The sequence below is a fragment of the Carassius auratus genome, chromosome 48, assembly GCF_003368295.1.
Source record: "Carassius auratus strain Wakin chromosome 48, ASM336829v1, whole genome shotgun sequence".
Classification (NCBI taxonomy): domain Eukaryota; kingdom Metazoa; phylum Chordata; class Actinopteri; order Cypriniformes; family Cyprinidae; genus Carassius; species Carassius auratus.
In genome coordinates this window covers 2,512,093-2,532,030 of record NC_039290.1, presented here as the reverse complement: position 1 = coordinate 2,532,030, position 19,938 = coordinate 2,512,093, and the positions used below count along the sequence as shown (strand labels likewise).

At 37.0% G+C, this 19,938-nt stretch overlaps 1 protein-coding gene across 1 annotated transcript in view; it reads right to left on the bottom strand.

Annotated features, from left to right (window-relative positions):
• The window catches only part of LOC113065504 (membrane-associated guanylate kinase, WW and PDZ domain-containing protein 3-like), a 128,867-nt gene that overhangs the window by 28,529 nt on the left and 80,400 nt on the right, over positions 1–19,938 (bottom strand). Inside the window, exons 3-6 of the mRNA XM_026236792.1 lie at positions 19,196–19,312; positions 12,022–12,141; positions 4,581–4,787; positions 157–325 (exon numbers count right to left, since the gene is read on the bottom strand). Coding sequence (XP_026092577.1) covers positions 157–325; positions 4,581–4,787; positions 12,022–12,141; positions 19,196–19,312 — 613 coding nt within the window. The remainder of the gene's footprint in view (positions 1–156; positions 326–4,580; positions 4,788–12,021; positions 12,142–19,195; positions 19,313–19,938) is intronic.

Sequence of the window (19,938 nt, the reverse complement as noted above, 5' to 3'; positions counted from 1 at the left end):
TTTTTACAGAAGTAAAATGAAATAACTGAAAGAACACATTTAACTAACCAATTCCCAGAACATTTCTGTCGAATAAACAAAGTCTGAATCCCCAACCCTAGAATCCGATAGGAACGTTGATCCAAATAAATGTCCTACTTGGCAATCAGGACTTACTCTATAAAGTAGACCATGCCCGTCTCTGTATAGGCCATCTCCCAGTGCTTGGGCAGAGGCTCCTGGCTTTCATCATGTGGCAGCGTGTTCCAGTTGCGGAAGTCCATGCTGCTGCTGGACTGTGTGTAGCTGGGCACAGCTTTCCTCCACTCCGGTCCCTCCTTGTGTTCTGTGAGTGGAAAGAGCAAAACGCCAGTGAGACTTTGAGAAAGAGGTGGGGAAAACACACAGGAATGGGGAGTAATACATACTTTAACTCTCTCTAGCACTGCAGAACAAACTTTCCAACCTTCTCCGGAGACGGAGAAAAACAGAAAGAGAAACAGAGAGAGAGAGAAAGGAGGCATACAACAAGAGCCACTAGATTTGCATGCCAGTCCTGATGTTCAGAGAGCTGCTCTCGGGCAGGGCCAGAGCCGGACAACTCTTCCGTGAAGCTGATATGTGTCACATACACAAATGTGCGTGTGTTTGTCTTTGTGCGTATGAGACAGGAAGTCTGAGATACTATAACAGGGCAACACTCAAAAGTTCAGGTTAAAAGAGACATTGGTCTTTTTTGTTTACTGTTGAGCACGTGGTTCTTGTAGCCGACTCTTATGATAAAACATGGTGCTACTGTAGTCACGAGGTTGATTCCCAGGAAACATCACTTGATAAAATGAATAGAAAAGATTTGTATATGTATACATAAATATAATTTTACATATAAATCGCTGTTCAAATGTTTGGGGATCAGCAAGTCTTTTTTTATAGTAATTTATACTTTTATTCAGCAATGATGCTTTAAATCGATCAAAAATATATTTATCAATCGGGAAAAAATATATTTCAAATAAATGCTGTTCTTTCGATCTTTCTATTCATCAAAAAATTATGTAAAATAAGTGTTATGTTTCCACAAAAATATTACAGAGCACAACTGTTATCATCAATAAGAAGAAATATTACTTGAGAACCAAATCATGATTTTAGAATGATATATTAACGGTCAGGTGTGTGTGTGTGTGTGTGTGTGTGTGTGTGTGCGCTCTTGTTTTTGTGACATATCAGGACACAGCTTTGTATAATGACATGGGTATGACACAGGAATTACAAGGAGAGGGTGACTTATGAGGACATAACCCATGTCCCTAATTTTTCAAAACGCTTATAAACCATACAGAATGAGTTTTTTTTGTTTTTTTGAGAAAATAAAAATGCACAAAGTTTCCTGTGAGGGTTAGGGGGTTAAGTGAAGGGCGATAGAATATACAGTTTATACAGTATAAAAACCATGATGCCTATGGGATGTCCCCACTTTTCACAAAAACAAACGTTTGTGTGTGTGTGCATATATATATATATAAGGCATACTGATAACTATATATATATATATATATATATATATATATATATATATATATATATATATATATATATATATATATATATATATATATATATATATATATAGTTATCAGTATGCCTGGTACATCGGGACACGGACAGTGGAAAACATGCCTATGTGTTTATGCTTGGTTCTTTGTGTAGATATACTGGTCGTACAGTAAATGTGTAGAAGAGGTGATGTGATGGAAAAAGTATTTATCAAAGTATATACAATTTAAAGGCTTGATATGATCTTGCTGACATAGTCTTGATTGAAGCCCGTTCATCGGAATGATTCTAGCCTGCCGCTGGGACGCCAGCATGTGTGGCAGATGAATCAGCACGTGTTGTTCCTCTGCTGTAACCATGGCGGCACCATTCATGACACAGGCAGAAACCATTCAAAAGAAATATCATAAGAAGCCTTTTGTGCTTGTGGCCGAACGGAGAAAGAAGCTCATCTCGACGATAAACTGAAGGGAGAATGTGGTAAACATTATTTCTTTAAAAAGGATTTAAAAAGAAATCATACTTATGTGTTTACAGAAAATAGCATCATGGGAACAGATGAACACAATGTGTTGCAGATTGAGTGTTGAAAGTAGGTGCAACTTAATGGTGAAGTACGCTTCCACACAGAGACTATGGAAAAACAACTGGTCCTTTCAACACAGTTATTTTAGTGAGAGACATAATGAGTGTCCATTAAGTAGTGCCATAAGCATGTAAAAACAAATATTATGACCCACGAGGCTCACTGCAAAACCAAGATTAGCCATTTTAGTATTGCGAATTTAATCAAAAAAAACAACAACAAAAAAAAAACACAAACACACTTCTGAGTTGCAAAACAGTCTCAGTTTGCACTTGGCAAATTCCGCTAGATGCTGTTGCCATTTGCATCTTGTCCTTACAGTTGTGCCAGAGGGTTTAAAAAGCTCTATCCAATCATAATGGAGGACAGCTGTGAGGCATCTTGTCCAACTGAAGATGAACACGGCCAACAAAGCCTCCCTCAGTGCATCCAGAAACCTCTTTTGGCCCTAGTGGTGAAAATAATTCAGATATTCTCCAGTGACCCTCGGAAAAATAGCTCATGTTTATTGAGGTTGGTGTTACTTAGATTTTCATTGACTTGAATTTAAAACCTAAAGCCCAAATAAACTCTTTTTGCATTAATCCTAGGTAAAAGTCAGTCTGGACTGAGCTATCTATTCTGAAGGGGGCAAATATCAAAAGGAAGTCAGATATTGCAGGATAGGATATCAGTTCCCATGGTGATCAATCATGCTAGCACAAACAGAACAGTAGTGCTAACTGCAGTAGGCTAACGTATGCAAAAATCATGATACTTTTTTTTTTAACCATTTTTTGATGAAAAGAAAGTTCAAAAGAACAGCAATTATTTGGATTTTTTTTTCTAACAATGCACAGTAAAAGTCTTAACTGTCAATTTTTAATCAGTTCACTACATCCTTGCTGAATGAAAAAAATAATTTATTTTTAAAGGTCTGCCCCCAGACTGTGAACAGTAGTTTATCACCTCAACTTGACCTCTAGTGTATCATGTCAGTTTAACCTGGTAAAAGTGGATGGGGACAATGAATGTTTTCCACTGCCCTGGGAATCAAACTCATGACTTTAGTACTTCATTCAGTTACCCTTAAGAAACACTAGTAGAGCTTAAAAAAATGTACAGCTACAGTAACGTGTACATTAGGGTGGTAGTGGATTGGCTCAAATGTAGTCAATAATGTAGAACCAAAATGACTGTAAAAAACTAATAATAAAGCTGAGGTATCTTCATAATGAGAAGGTAGAAGGCAGAATATAAAGTTATAAAGGCTCAAGAACTCAAAGCATGGCTCTAGCATCAAAATCACGTTTGATTCTGATTTATACAGTGTATACTGATTAAAAATAAAAAAAACGTAAAAACAAACAAAAATATGTCACATTGAAATCCAAAAAAACCCTCATAGCAATACACTTTGTGTCTGATTCAAACTGGTACACTTCTAGAGTTTTTGTGAATCTTACTGACTGATTCATTAATAAGAACCATTAGTTTATTAAATTGCTATGAAAATCAGACACCACCACTCGTGCTCTGCTTGTTTTTGCACACAGCAGAACAGACAGATGCTGAATAACTGTGCAATTAATACAGAAATGATAAAATCATGAGATGAAATTGGACAACAATTTATAGACACACACAAAATCACCAATGCCAATTCGATTTTAAATTGCTGTCCATTTTTGTTGACTTAAGCTCTATGCATTTAAAACCATTACATTACAGCTTCTAAAGGGCAAGCTTTACTGATCAGCTGTTCCTGACGCAATCAACTGGCAATGCACAATACACCATCCTTTAGCACCACAAGTGCTCTACAGTTCTATACCCTCTATATAACTGACTGCACATCCAAGAAGCCCTCTTGTAAAGCTCTTCATATTGCTCTCACAAGGGAACACAATCAAATCTACTCATAACAACTTCAGCTCTATTGACAGCATCTGTGCCCTCCTGTCAATTATCATAGAAAGTAAAGTCACTCAGCTTGCAAAAATAAAGTAAAAACACATTTACAGTAATACACTTACAATGAAAGCATAGCAGGCAAGCTGCCAAGACGGTGAATCACACGGTTAGTGAAACTTTGAAAGTAGCATGGCAAAACTGTAGTAGTACTAAACTGTAAATACTCTTCTGAAAAAGTAGTTAGCTACACATATAAAAATGGTTAAAATCTAAATAAAATCTAATGGTTGAACACATAATGAACTAGTATCATGAAGTAGTATCAGTTATTAGTCTAGTATCATTCTATTGAACCATAGTTAGTAGCTTAGCTAACAGTAATTACCTAATCACTTACTGACAGTGTCTTTGCAAATTTATATCCAATTATTTTCTATTGAGTTACATTTGTGCAGTATTGATTTTTTTTTAAATTGTCATCCATATATAATGTATACTAGGCCAAATATGCAGTATATCACAATTCAGAAACTTTAAGAACCTATATCAGTTTACTCAGTCTCACCTGTTAGCCCATTGACCATGGGTGGCCTCTCATCCTCCTCCTCTTCCTCAGGAGCTGTGCTGTCCTTTCTATCCATTTTGCTGACAGACGTGGTGCGTTTGCGCTGGACCTCTGCGTCAAACTCCTCGTCAAACAGAACCTGGTCCACCAGGTCGGGCTGCACTGGACTGGGCTCTGCAGGTGGCTTTGGAGTGCCATAGTAATTACCTATGAAAAAAGCAAGTATACTGTAAAAAGAAACAAGGCAACTTTTCACATTCTTTACAAATTTTGAGGGAAAATGCTTTTGAAATTAAAAAAACATTCCACTTGAGGGAAAGTGTAAACTCAGAATTGCAAGATACAAACTCGAAATTTGAGTTTATATGTCACAGTTGTTGACTTTTCTTGCGAGATGTTTATCTGTAATTCCAAGTTTAATCATGCAATTGTGAAATAAAAAGTCACAATTTCCTTTTTTTTTTCTTTTTCAGGACGGAAGCAGAAAAAAGGACTGCGAGATATTTGCTAAATGTAAAATAAATATAAAATAAAAATAAATAAAATGAAAATAAAAAAAGTGTTGTGATGTTTTATTTTTAATGTGTTTTTTTAGCAGTTTAATTAATACTTATGTTAATTAAATTACATTTACATGCTTTCAAGACTTAATTGGAGCCCACTGGAAGTTGGCTGAGGGCCCCGGCTCCCTGTTTAAGAACCACTGTGCTTGGCCATTGCTGGAGGTAGTTTTACCATAATTTCCCAAACTTATTTCATATTTAGTCTGTAGGAGTTTTGTTGTCTGCTCCTTTAGTGGTGCATTTTGAGGTTTGGTCGGTCGCTGATCTTGCAGAACAGAAACTGTAACGACAACGAATACGCAATATATCCTGCTGCCTGACGCTTTTCAGTAAGGCTATATGTCTTGTTTGTTGTTTGTCTACAATGCAGCTCGACTACCTCCAGTGCTCCTCTGGAGCAAGACGCAGCACTCAGGCACTTTATTGTTATTTACTGGCAACAGTCTCCACTAGAGATTAAGACTAGCTGTGTGCTTCTACTTCTTAGAGAGGCAGGAGGTCTGTCTCATAAGCTTTACTGTCCTGTCTCATCTGGATAAACTTCTTGGGGTAAGAATGGTATCAGTACAATGTATGGAAAACTACTCTTGCTGACCTACTTTGTGGACAATTCACAAAAACATTGGCTGCAAAACTAAAAGAGAGGACATGATGACAACGAATGATATTGATTCATTTGTGACCTTTTTGAGATTTGAGAAGATGTGAGAACAGTTTGTTATCATAATCTACTTCATCTTACAACTGCTGTCACATTAGAGTTATTGCTTTAAATGTAGTGTGGATCATTTTAACCCCCTTCATAAAAGCACTGGTCGACCGCAACCTTAAGCGTAGAACTGAAGAATTCATTGAGCTTATTTACAGTCTTGTTTGACATCACTATCACTATCTGGAACACAAAAATAAATATGGGTTTTGAACAACTCCGCACACAGAGTTCGTCTTAATATATTCCTAAAAGTAACTGTTCATTTGAATTAATTACATCTTTACTGCATTAATACTTCACCTGCAGCTGTGTGCGTTGATATTACAGAGAATGCCTAACGATTCATTTGTCTATGCAGACCTAATAATTACGGTCTTAACTTTATAGTGACAATAAGGGAATGTGGAACTTCACATTAAATAATGAATTTTAAAAATAAATATCTATATACAGTGGGGTTCAAAAGTCCAACAATTAAGATGCTTATTATTTTTGCATTTTTTCCTCCTCATTTAAAACCTTTTTTTTCAACTGATGTTTAAAAAGTTCATAATTTGATCAATTATTATTAATATATAGAATTTAGATTTTTTTTTTGAAAGAAATACTTAAGTATCTGAAATGCATACATACAGTTTTTTTTAAATAAGTACTTTTTTTTTTTGCAAGAATGCATTAAATCTATCAAAAGTGATGGTAAAGCCATTTATAATGTCACAAAACTTTCAAATTATTTTCACATTTTTGTTTCACATAAATGTTATTCTTTTGTACTTTCTATTCATGAAATAATCCAGATTAAAAAAATACATTTAATGCATTCTTCATACATATTTATATATTTATTTAAGGCACAAAATCAGCAAACTAGAATGATTTCTGAATGATTATGTGACACTGAAAACTGTAATGTAATTAATAAAATCAGCTTTTCCATTACAGGAATAAATTAGATTTCATAATGCATTAAAACAGGCTTTTAATTTTTTTATTTACATATATATATATATATATATATATATATATATATATATATATATATATATACATAAATTCATTCAAATAAATTCCATTTATTTCAAGATTAATTTTTAAGTTTAGCCTCTAAATCACAGATCTTCAATATGGGCTCAGACTTCTGGACCCCACCGTACCTAATGGACATGTTATCGTTGCCACCTCAACCATAATAACTATCCCCCAATCACTTGCTGTAGACTTCACGTGGCTGCACAGCAGATGGACAGTCCTTTAACAGAAGTGTGCACTGTCAACAGCCATTATCATTTCCATCAACAGGCGCTAGCCCAAGGCCATGCATGAAATAAACCTGATTACTCCAAACAGTTCAGCTGAGTGTCCTCTCCAGATTTTATAAATGCATAGAAATGTATGTGACTGGAATAACTGAAATTGCCAAAACGGTAAAGTGCTTTAACAAACGCACTTATGCAAACGGAATTCAATTGCTATTTATTATAATCAACACGCAAATACAATACAACTATTCTATGTAAACTGTACAAAAGGCAGATTTCTGCCAAGATTCTTTTTATGAACACATACAACTTTAAAACATCTTTTCTAAGAATAGTTCTAAATGTATTTATTATTGAAATGATATCATTGTTTGGCAAACTGCATGTCTTTTTTTTTGCTAAATACTAATTCTTTACAAATCCCATGAAGTCGAATAAGCTTGCTTGAATATTCTCACCCTACAGTTCCCCCTAATACAGTAAGGCACCGTAAGAAGTGTTTTTCAGGAAATGTCTTGATTATACCTGAGCATGCAGCACAGCTGAAAAGTGTGATCAAATCATGGCCATAATCATGCCATATCACAGCCCCTGGTGAACAGCAGCCACAGCATGATGGATCGCTCATAAACAGCGCACTGCGTCATCCTTCATTAACGGCCATAAGAAAACACAGCAAGGAGGAGGGAGGTTCGACCACTGGAGTCTGTGATGATATTTGTTAGCATTAATCTGTGGGAGACGGCCAGACGCTGTCAGAGGAATGACGATGATTTGAAACCATTTTCCTTTCACCACTGCACACTGAATGGCATACGGGAGGAAAAGAGATGCGCTGATAGCAGGTAGTTATTTAACATTTGAGTGTTTCATGTCAAATAAATAACACCATGCCGGCTCCCGCGCCCCCGATGAACTGATGGCGGACGACAATTCACCCATGACGATCAACGAGCGCAACAAATACACACTGAAATTTTCCCTGAATGATGTTTACTCTCTCTCACACACACACACACTCACCCACACAAGCACATACAGCCTCACACCCATAAACCTAAATGAAAAGCGAGATGACTCATCTATGAACTTTACCCACTCGGGCCAAGCTGCAGTGCAATGTTAACATCAACCAAAATCATTTAAACAAGCACCAAAAATACCTGCAATTAAGTCAGCATCTGCTAAGGTTTTTTTTTTTTTGCAACAGTTTATTATCTTTTCTTTGACTAGAATTGGTCTAAGTGGAAAAAGTGTGCACTAACACAAAAATAACCTTGATGCTTTGGTTTGTAGTCAGTGTACAATTTGACAACGTAATATGCTGAAGGAAAAGTTTGTCTCATTTGGGAAAAGCACTTCAAAGCCGTGAGTTTCTTCATGTGGGACACTGAGCAGACTGCCGAAGTATGGACAGATGGAAAACCTTATCGCCCAAAGCCTTTTGGATCCTATTGCAGGATGTTGGGGATCTTGATGTGGGCAGTGGGGATGCTGTTGTTCAATGCTCTTCTGCATCTACACAAACAGAAGAGGGCTCTTGCACTCATTCAGAGATGAGAAGGGCTCTCAAGCAGTTCTGTGGACATCATTAATGATAAAACTCATCCTGAGGAGAGATCTAGATCAGCGGCGCTCACCCAGAGGGCTATAGCAAACTTCCAAAGGGTCCTCAAGAAGACTTAAAATTAGATCAAATTGCACAAAACAAGCATTGAAAACAAAGGTTACATTTGTTAACTACATTAGTTTACATCAACTAACACCAAATACTTCTAAAGCATTTAGTTGAAGTTAATTTCAACATTTACTAATAGAGTATTGAAATCAAAAGTTTCATCTGATAATATTTTATGGACCTGAGCTAACATGAACAAACAATGAACAGTTGTAGCTTTTTTATTTTTTTATTTTTTTAACAAAGATGATTAAATATTGTAACAAATGTACTGTTCAGTGTTAGTTTGTGTTAGTTTATGCATTAACTGATATTAACAAACAGGATCTTATCATAACAACCAAAACAACTAAAAAGCAAAATATTTACAAATGTCTTTCTTAATTAAGTTCTTTTTTTTTTGGGGGGGGGGGTGCATTTATTTGATCAAGTTTATATAGCAAAAACAGTAATATTGTGACATAACAATTTTAAATCTTTTTCAAAATGTTTATAACTGTTCCTTTGAAATATATATATATTTGTAATGTTATAAATCGTTTTTATAAGTTTAATACATTCTTCTTAAATAAAAGTATTAAGAAAAAAAATCTTATTGACTGGCAACTGCTGATGCCCCCAACTGTTTGATATCATTTTTTTCTTCGAAGAATCAGGGTTCCCAATATCTCTTTTTTTTCCTCAACCTGAAAAAGTCATAAATCATTCAAAATATTGTAACTCCGTGAGCATTTTTAGAATGAACAATGCCAAGCTCGGAAAAAAATGATTCCTCCCAAAAATCCTTATCCACCAAATCATGAACAAATGGAAAGTCAAAGAGCCTTGGAGTAAAAAAAAGGTTGAGAACCACTGATCTAAATGATCCCTCCAGGAACATGGCAGAGAGAAAGGGTGATTGCCGTAACTGTCGTCATCGCTCACTTCTCATGGAATTATGGGTGGACGTGTTCTGGTTTCTAAACATTGTCTACTTGTGTCACTCTGAGGTGGCCATCCTTCAATACTTGACATTGAAGCAATCATTAGAAAAGCAAGGACACATGCAGGAGACTTCCCTCAAGGGATTCAAATGCAAGTTCTCATTATCTTTAAACACTGTTGTAAGACGACGACCCAGTGAAGCATTCAAACAGAACACTGAGAGCTTATGCCTTAAAACATGGGCATAACCAGTTACCATTGATTACATCATGCCCCGGGCATGTTGAAAAACTGGTCAATTATTTCCATGGCCTGAAAACAGCAAAACTCAACTCTGGAGAACACATAAAATCACTCTCTATTGCATACAGAAGCATTATCTTTAGCTTAGAGCTTGTTCTTCATCATGACCCTGAATTTATACATGCCTACAAGTCTTGTGATTGCCATTGCAAAGGACATAAAACAGCCTGAACATGGACTTCCTGTTTCACACACTACAAGAACAAACCAGGACAGAATCTTTTCCTCTGGTTTAAAGGAGATGGAGTCGAACACACTATAATCTGTTAATCTTAACCAACAGCGAACAGTAACACACATCGGGATGAAACCATAAAAAGATGTTTTCACACTTTTTTTTAATCCTACTGACCTCTAACTTTTCAACAGTAGTCTATATTTCTTTAATATATAATTAAATATATTTAAGTACACAACAGACCGACAAATGAATAAATTGCCCCATAGGTAAATAGGAAGCATATTCTGAAATCCACTATTCTAAAAACATTTATAGGCTCAATAAATCATGCTTTAGTTTCAGTTTCAGGCATCAAATGCTTGTGCAGCATGTACTGACTTTCTTGTCAGATGTCATAGGAAGACAAGAAATCACTAACCAGAATTGGTGAGTGTGAAATTATCCTTCAAGCTAAAATCCCAAGAGACAAGATTTTTCATGTAGATGGAAAGGCCCCAGTAAAAGTCACCCACTGTGACATCCACATCTCTACACCCTGGAAACTACAACGCGATCTTCCCATTAAAAAAGAGGACCCTTAGTGACTCATCGAAGGATCATTAACCAAACCCACCTCCTTCCCACATGGCCAAAGGCTAGGACTTTGCCAGGCATTCACTGGTTTTATCAGTGAGGAACTCATTGGCTTTGAGGCTGTGAAATTAATAACTTCGACCCTGGAGATCCTTTAGGCATGTTATAGAGACGGTATGAATCACACAAGGTGAACGCCCTCAGCTCTGAACTATTTCAAGTCAGCAGAGGAGGTATCTGCCAAATAAAAGAGTGTGCAGTACCAACATTCAGCACACGTGTCTGCCTTAATTAACATAAAAACACAGTGAGTCAGCAACTGATGCTGCCACTACACAGTAATGTAGCCCACATGAACTTCTGCTATGGCAATCTACAGAATTTGAAAGCAATACTTTAAGAGTGATGGAGACTAATGTTCAACATAAACTGAGATGACCTAGTTACAGAGTCTTGTAATTCCACTTTCTTCTTTTTTTTTTTTTTTTTATCTGAAATGAATTTAGCTTGAAAGCTATACAGGCTTCATCCAAACTTTGTTGTGTAGGCAATTTTTTGCCTTAAATAAATGGCTCCCACCGAAATTAATATATTGTCATTGTTTATTTACCCTCTCTTTAATTCAAACCTGCACTGCTTTCTTTATTCTGTGAAACACAATAGAAAATATTTCCCTTTGAACTATTTTTGTTTGCTCAATGAAGGTCAGTGGGATGCCACTGACTTCCACTGTATACAGACAAAATAAAAAATAAAATGAACTGGCTTGGAAGGACATGGGGGTGAGTAAATGATGACTAGTCATTGAATATTCATTTTTGGGTGAAATATAACTTTAAATATCACTTTAAGGGACATTTCTGAGCAGTTGGTCGCTGGTAGGCTTATTAGTCCAACCTCTGAATCCAACGAGTAAACTTCACTGTCTGCACTCCCATTGGTATTTACCACATTGAGTCATCCCTTATTTACATAAAGTTGAGTTTTGTAGCTCCTGCATACTGAATTTGTCTTATACATCTTATCCTTCACACTGTTGTGTCTGGTTATTTGTTGATTCTCATGCACAGCAGATAAAAAACAAGTTGCAGAATGCATTACCCTTTCTCACATCCATGCATATTGCAAACACAAGTAATTCCTTCTACAAACATATCTCATTTAGATTGTGTTCTCAACAAGTATCCGTATCCCATGCCCACAAGAACTGATCCTTGAATCTCAGAGCTCCTACACAGGGTTTCATACCATCATATGTTCCACTCTCCAGTAGCAGACCGCTCTCCTCCAGCACACGAAACTCCCCCACGCTGATGAAATTATAGTCCACTCCTGGAACCTCCCCTTCGCGAGGCTGCCTCGTGGTACCTGCCAAAGGCATACACAACGATGAGTAAAAAATATTTCTTCAACTATGTACATATTTTTACATTTTTGTTACAGGAAGGTGACACTGAAACTTATCTCAAATACCTTTTATGTATAGATTTTACAGTTTGCCTTTGTACTGAAATCTCCACACGCTTGCTAATTTAAACATGAAAATATATTAAAAGTTGTGATAAAATGGAAACAGCGCCAGAACTTTTTTTCTGTATTGTGATGCACATGCGAGCATGGGCATTTGATTAAAAAAAATTAAAAATTAAACATTCACAACAAACAAAACAACTCCCAACTGCATTTAATTGTTAAGATAAATATAAAGTATTATGAAAACAGACATTTTCTTTACATTATTTTGAGTGTTGATCTCTGACCTCACTGTTTCTCAAAAGCTCTCTGCAAACACTCTTGTTGAACAAAAGACAACATGGCTCACTTTTGAGAGCCTTTATCGTTGACCTTTCTACAAGAAAGAACACAATGAATCATCTGGATCCAGATATTCTGCTGTAGTGTCTTTTTTCGATCGTTAACTACAGTTCACACTTTGCTTGCTGCATCACTAAAATTTGTCAAACTTGACAGTGACACAGCAGCTACTGTGGGGCGAGAGCCCAGATGCCAGTTTCTGTGCTGGAGGAGGATAAACAAACAATTAGCTCTGCAGTTTGCACAGGCTACACGGAACACTGCCAGCTGCTTAAGCACCTTACCATCCACCCCAGCAGGATGCTGCACAACCCGGCACTCCACAGTACATCACAAAGAAAAGACTGACCCAACTTGGCCCTCTCCTAAAGCAATTCTTGCACTTCAAAGACTGCTTTAAAGAACCAAATCTTTCTTAAAATGGAAGTTAGTGCTACTGTTTCACATATGAATTCTGAATGCAAAGGTACAAACCCTATTCCAAAAACGTTGGGACACTGTACAAATTTGTGAGTAAAAAAGGAATGGAATAATGTACAAATCTCATAAACTTATATTTTATTCACAATGGAATATATATAACATATCAAATGTTGAAAGTGAGACATTTTGAAATGTCTCAATTTAGATTTCATGAGAGCTACACATTCCAAAAAAGCTGGGATTGGTAGCAATAAGAGGCCGGAAAAGTTAAATGTACATTTAAGGAACAGCTGGAGGAGCAATTTGCAACTTATTAGGTCAACTGGCAACATGATTGGGTATAAAAGAGCCTCTCAGAGTGGAAGTGTCTCTCAGAAGTCAAGATGGGCAGAGGATCACCAATTCCCCCAATGCTGGGGCAGAACAATGCTGTGGATGGAACAATCTCTGTGCGTAAGGGTCAAGGCTGGAAAACCATACTGGATGCCTGTGATCTTCGGGCCCTTAGACGGCACTGCATCACATACAGGAATGCTACTGTACTGGAAATCACAACATGGGCTCAGGAATACTTCCAGAAAACATTGTCGGTGAATACAGTCCACCGTGCCATTCGCTGTTGCCAGCTAAAACTCTATAGGTCAAAAAGAATCCATATCTAAACATGATCCAGAAGCGCAGGCATTTTCTCTGTGCCAAGGCTCATTTAAAATGGACTCAGGCAAAGTGGAAAACTGTTCTGTGATCAGATGAATCAAAATTTGAAGTTCTTTTTGGAAAACTGAGACGCCATGTCATCCGGACTAAAGAGGACAAGGACAACTCAAGTTGTTATCGGCGCTCAGTTCAGAAGCCTGCGTCTCTGATGGTAATGGATTGGATGAGTGCGTGTGGCATGGTCAGCTTACACATCTGGAAGGGCACCATCAATGCTCAAAGTTATATCCAAGTTCTAGAACAATATACTGTATGCTCCCATCCAGACGTTGTCTCTTCCAGGGAAGACCTTGCATTTTCCAACATGACAAAGACAGACCACATACTGCATCAATTACAACATCATGGCTGCGTAGAAGGAGGATCTAGGTACTGAAATGTTCAGCCTGCAATCCAGATCTTTCACCCATAGAAAACATTTGGCGCAACATACAGAGGAAGATGTGACAAAGAAGACCTAAGACAGTCGAGCAACTAGAAGCCTGTATTTGTACTAATACTGGCAATACAGGATGAAGTGTTTGTTTTGTGACATTAAAGGAATGATGAATTCTATTCAAACTTCACTATGTACTCTCATCAGCTGTGAGACCCCTTAACAAGCTCTGGAAAAGTTTAAACTCTTAAATCTGCACAAGTGTTAAAAAAAAGGAATCCTTTAATATTGACTACCTAGCACACATTTTTATTTCTGCATTCATTTATATATATATATATATATATATATATATATATATATATATATATATATATATATATATATATATCTGCAGATGAGGCAGAGAGGGGTTACCGTTGAGCTATAACGGATATTAATACCAGCAGGAGGAGGTAGGGAGATGGAGGCTTCAGTCGAGCTTCAAAGATTGTGTGGCAATTTGGACTCCAGGCATTGAAAATGCTTTAATGACTTTTCTGTCCCCGTGTCCAGAGAGACGTGCAACAGTTCCATTCAAGAAGTTGTCAGATGAGCAAAGGGTCTGACAGACAGTGCAGTCAGTGCTTCATGAAGTGAATCCATTTCAGACAACATTTCATAGCGACGGTATTTGTTAAGATCTAAAAAATAACACTGAGAAAGCTTAAAGGTGGTCTTCTGGAGCCTAGATATATTAATCACTGATAATTTCCTTCAACTTGAGAAGTCAGTGATAGTGAGTCATTGAGAGAACTGGATCAGTGAACAAATCTTTCATTTGAGCTGGTTCTTTTTAATGAATCACTTGATCCATTCATAAACCTGAAATCATTCAACAATCATTCAGGTAATTATTTCAACCCACTGATTGAATCATTCGGATTCTTAAAAATACTAAATATTGACATGCAGAATAAAAATTGAAAGGGGTTTGAAGCTGCATAGGTACATGTGAGTAAATAACAACAGAAAAGAGTAGTTGGAACACAAGAGAATATATTAAGAAGAACACTGGAAACCTAACAACATCAGAGCCCATTGACTTCCATTGTGTGAACCAAAAAAAATGCACTAAGATATTCAAATCATCTTCTTTTGTGTTCAATGGAAGAAATAAAGCCATACAGGTCAGGAACAACAAATGGTGAGTAAAAAAAAAATTAAATAATCTTCTGGGTGAACTCTCTCCTTAAATCTGAGCAATGTATTATTAAACACTGACTTCAATGAAATGCCAATACTGCTCCTCACTGTCCTTAAACCTTCACTGTGATTAATAACTTACAATTAAATCATTATTTGACTATTTTACTTGACTGGAAGCCTGGAAGATGAACTATGACAGTTCATTATGACATAACTGCTACTACCGGCACTATTAAATATAATTAGACCTGTCCATCATCTTGCTCTCAGCCCGATGCTTATGATTGTACTGGATGGAAAAGTGTGAATGGAGGACTGTGTGTTGAGTCATGGGCCTGAACAGACCATAACAAGGACAGTGGATGAGAATGACTTTACAGATTCCAGGTGGGCCCACACACTGAGCCTGTGTCTCATGCAATGTTAAGCCACTGCAAACCAAACATCTGCTCAGGCCTGGTGTCCATTAAAACCACAAATTACAAAGAGCCACATGCCAGGTGCAGGAGTCACTTAATGAAAACGGCACAAACTACATCACACTCTAAATGAACAGACAGAGACTAGATTTTTATACATTTACTGAAAAACAAAAAACAGCGCTTGCTGGTGCATAGGTTGCTGACACAGCACTGTTTGCCTGGTGCAATGCAGTTACTAGGTGATTAAAGTCATAAAATCCCATTCCCAAGTGTGTGATATTCTTACCCTTATGACTCTGGAATTTCTTCTGCTGTGTGGTGCACGTGAGCAGATATTCAAAGTCGAAGAGGTCCAAAACAGCATTAAGTTTGGAGTTACAAAAAGGTGAGTATATAATTACAGAAATGTTCCTATAATTACAGAAATATTCCCTTAATAGATAGTATTAAGTGTTTGTTTTTTTAATCTCTAACCCTAAGTATGAGCCATATAAATGGTGATAAGTGCCTTAACAAACAGCACTAATTAAAACATTACACCACAGCCCGAGAGAAAATAAGCACTCATTAAAGATGTGCAAGTAATTAAGGCATATATTTCACTAAATCACTGGTTTGTGACCAGACCACATACTGTATTCTGCATAACAAAAGAGCAAAACACATTTTGTGATTACGTACTGGTTTATTGGCACTGATATTGTTAAGAAAAAATGTGGTTGTCTGTTCCAGATGGTCTGTAACTGAAAACTGTTGCCAAGAAATTACTGAGCCAATTCTGGCAAGTAATTCTACATTACCCAACAGGTTTAATCGATCATGATTATGTGACATTAAACCGTACAGGCAATGGAAGTATGGAAACTGAAATTGGCACAAAGGAAACCGGGAGAGAGTGAGAGAAGGATTAAACTGTCCTCAAGCAGCCATCAGCAGCCTCTGGCATCTGCTTGTTATAGCAGGCATGTGGCAGGAATGAGGATTAAAGGCCCGTTCATTCCAACAATAACTAATGGTAACTATATTAGCATCTACATTAAACATATGATAGCATTCTGTTCATAATGAGCATGCATTGTCTTCTGCCTTTTTAAATACTAAAGCTCCTCTGTAAATTCTAATTGGCTACATTATAGCCACATATAGCTGTGTTTTTGTTGTTCATCGGCTGGAAAAAATCATTCTGAAAGTGATTCCAATGACATCATTGTTGTTATAGTTGTGGTTTGGAATATTTTATTCTCATCGAATGAATATTAAAACATGACAGTTATTATTATAATCACTGTGATTGGGGTGAAAATGGGAACGCTGTGACTCCTGACTCTCAGCTGCAGAATATGGGCTGGGTGAAGAGTCTGTTCTACCAGGTGAGGGCAGAATGGAGAGCAAGAGCATGTGAATAACCCTGGAACACACATGATGAGTCTACGCACTCTTTCATCATTGCAAACTAGCACTCGGCAGCTGCACTTCTGGGTTCATAAGAACTCTTTTAGATTAGACCTTCATTTAAATTGAACTGAAAATGACCAGAAGTGATGTGGTCCCCACCCCATTTCAAGCTTTGTTTAGTGGACAAGGACAAATATTTTTTTTTTTTTTTACAAAGATTATGACTCGGATTCCAGTTATCAGAGTGCATTTGCTTTAATAAAACTGATTTCACATTTTAAAGTAACAAAATAGGAAAAAATATGAGTCCAAATTTATAGAATGATAATCAACCATGGCATGCAATGCCTATTTTGGAAACAAAAACCATGCAACACTCATAGCATATGTCTTTGCCAGCACTTTTGTGTTGAATTGTGTATTTAAACACTGAATAAGACACACATATGTCTTGGGTTATTTTGTACTTTGTACAAATATTGAATATGCAACAATCCTCAAGCTTTATGTCAAGATGCATTCTACAAAACCTGTTATTTCATGCATACTGAGTTTTTTACACTGTTAAAGAGTTGGATTCCCATGCTAAACATGGACAAAGTTTCAAAAATTAAGTTGTACGTTTGAAGGAGTATTTCTGTACCAAAAATACTCCTTCCGGTTTGTCACAAGTTTCGGAAAGTTTTTTTCGAGTATGGGTCTGTGTGACGTTAGATGGAGCGGAATTTCCTTATATGGGTCCTAAGGGCACTTCTCCCGGAAGAGCACGCGCTCCCGTAGAGCAGAGCACTGAGAGCACAACAGACGTTCACCGATCAGAGCGAGAGCGTTGCGAAATGTCACAAAAGAGGTGTGTTTTTGGTTGCCAGGGCAAGACAACCCTGCACAGATTACAAAAGAGAAACAGCATTAAGGGACCAGTGGATGTAGTTTATTTTTACAGAGCATCAACGGAGTTGTGCAAGTGTTTGTGTTTGTTCCCTGCATTTCGAAGATGCTTGTTTTACAAACAAGGCCCAGTTTGACGCTGGATTTGCACATAGTTTATTTCTTAAGGATGATGCAATCCCAACGAAAAAGGGTCACGATCGGGTGTTGGAACCGCAGGCGGTGAGTAAAACTGCTTCGAATATCTCTGTGTTGTTAACTTAGCTTTCGGCGCGTAAGCACATCAAGTAAACAACATGCAATGTTGTCATCAATCTGCACTTTCCACATGTACAGCTTAAAAAAAAAAGACGACAAAGTGGAACTTAGTCATTTTCCAAAACCGCTAAGCAAATATATACAGTTTCAGTACATACCACATAGAGACGTCATTGCTGATGCTGCTCTTGTTCAATTTCAGCCTCTGGATCTGATTCTGGATCATAAATATACACTGAATCTGACTGTTAGCCATGGTTTGTTTTCGATGATGTTTTTTCTTCACGGTAATGTCACAGCTTCCAAACGCTCTCAATGCAAAAGCTTACTGGCTCTCGTGATTCTTTAGCTCCGCCCACACGTCACGCCTCCAGCCGGTCGTGTTTTTCCGGGAAAAATCGGTACAGACTATCTTTCTCTTATGAATATAATAAAACTAAAGACTTTTTGGAGTTATGAAGGATGCAGTACTACTCTATAGGTACTCAAGATTAACAGGATATTGAGTGAAAACAAGCATTTCACCCCCCCTTTAAACTACATTTTTTAAAGTTTTGTTTGTTGAACATATACGTTTTTACTTGAAACCAACTCTATCACTTTATAGTAAATTAATGAATGGATGAACGGACGAATAACTGAATAAACAAATACATGAATAAATGAATGAAAAAGAGTCAATAAATAAAGGAATGAATGAATGAACAATTAAAACAAACAAACAATATAACATCATATAATTCTTCACTGATCATCAGTACTGTTAAGTGTGATCACTGTAGTTTGCACTATGTGGGGAAACTGTGTGTGATTTCATACTCAGCTACAGTGCTGACTCATGTATTATGACATAATTACCTGAGTATGACCTGCAATAAGACATTTAATGAGATCTAAGGATCTGAGTGAGGTCTGATGTGTGAACGTGTGTGGCACTCACAGGGAATGGTGCGCAGGTACAGATTATCTCTGATCACCTGCTGGAGCTTGTGGTCCAAAGAGCCTTTCTGGAACTGCAGGCTGAGGTAATGACGCAGATCCGTGTTCAACACTTTACCTGCCGAGACACATTGAATCTGGGTAAATGTTGGGTAGTTTGAGTACAAAAACAGCATTTAAGAACCGTTTTATATCCATATTGTAAAATATTACAATACTGTACATTGAAACAGGATATTTATCATTCCAAAATATGTAGGTTTGACTTGTGTCATCCATCATGTCTTGATTTTATTCTTCAGAAACTGATTGGATTAGGCAAACGTGCTCTCTATATGACAGATTAAAGCAGAGGGCAGCTTCGACATCAGATGAAAAACAAACTTGTATCTCAAAATTCTGATAAAGGATGCTATTTCATGCATTCTGACTTTCCACCATTAAAGAGTTGGATTCTCATGCTAAACTTGGCCAAAACAACGGAGTTCGCAAGTGTGTTTGTTTGTTCTCTGGCATTTCGGGGACAAAACAGATTAGATCAAATTTAAGTCAATAAAGTTTTTCTTCCTGCTTTATGTCTATGCCACAGCTTGCAGATGATTGCTTTGTAAAAGCTTTGTGTGCTTTTGACTGATTAGCTCCTCCCACAGCACTCCTCCAGGAGCTTAACTGTTTTCAGACAGAAGCGTGAAGATGTATCTGTCTTTTACAAAGCTTATAAAACTAAAGACTCTTCAGAGATAT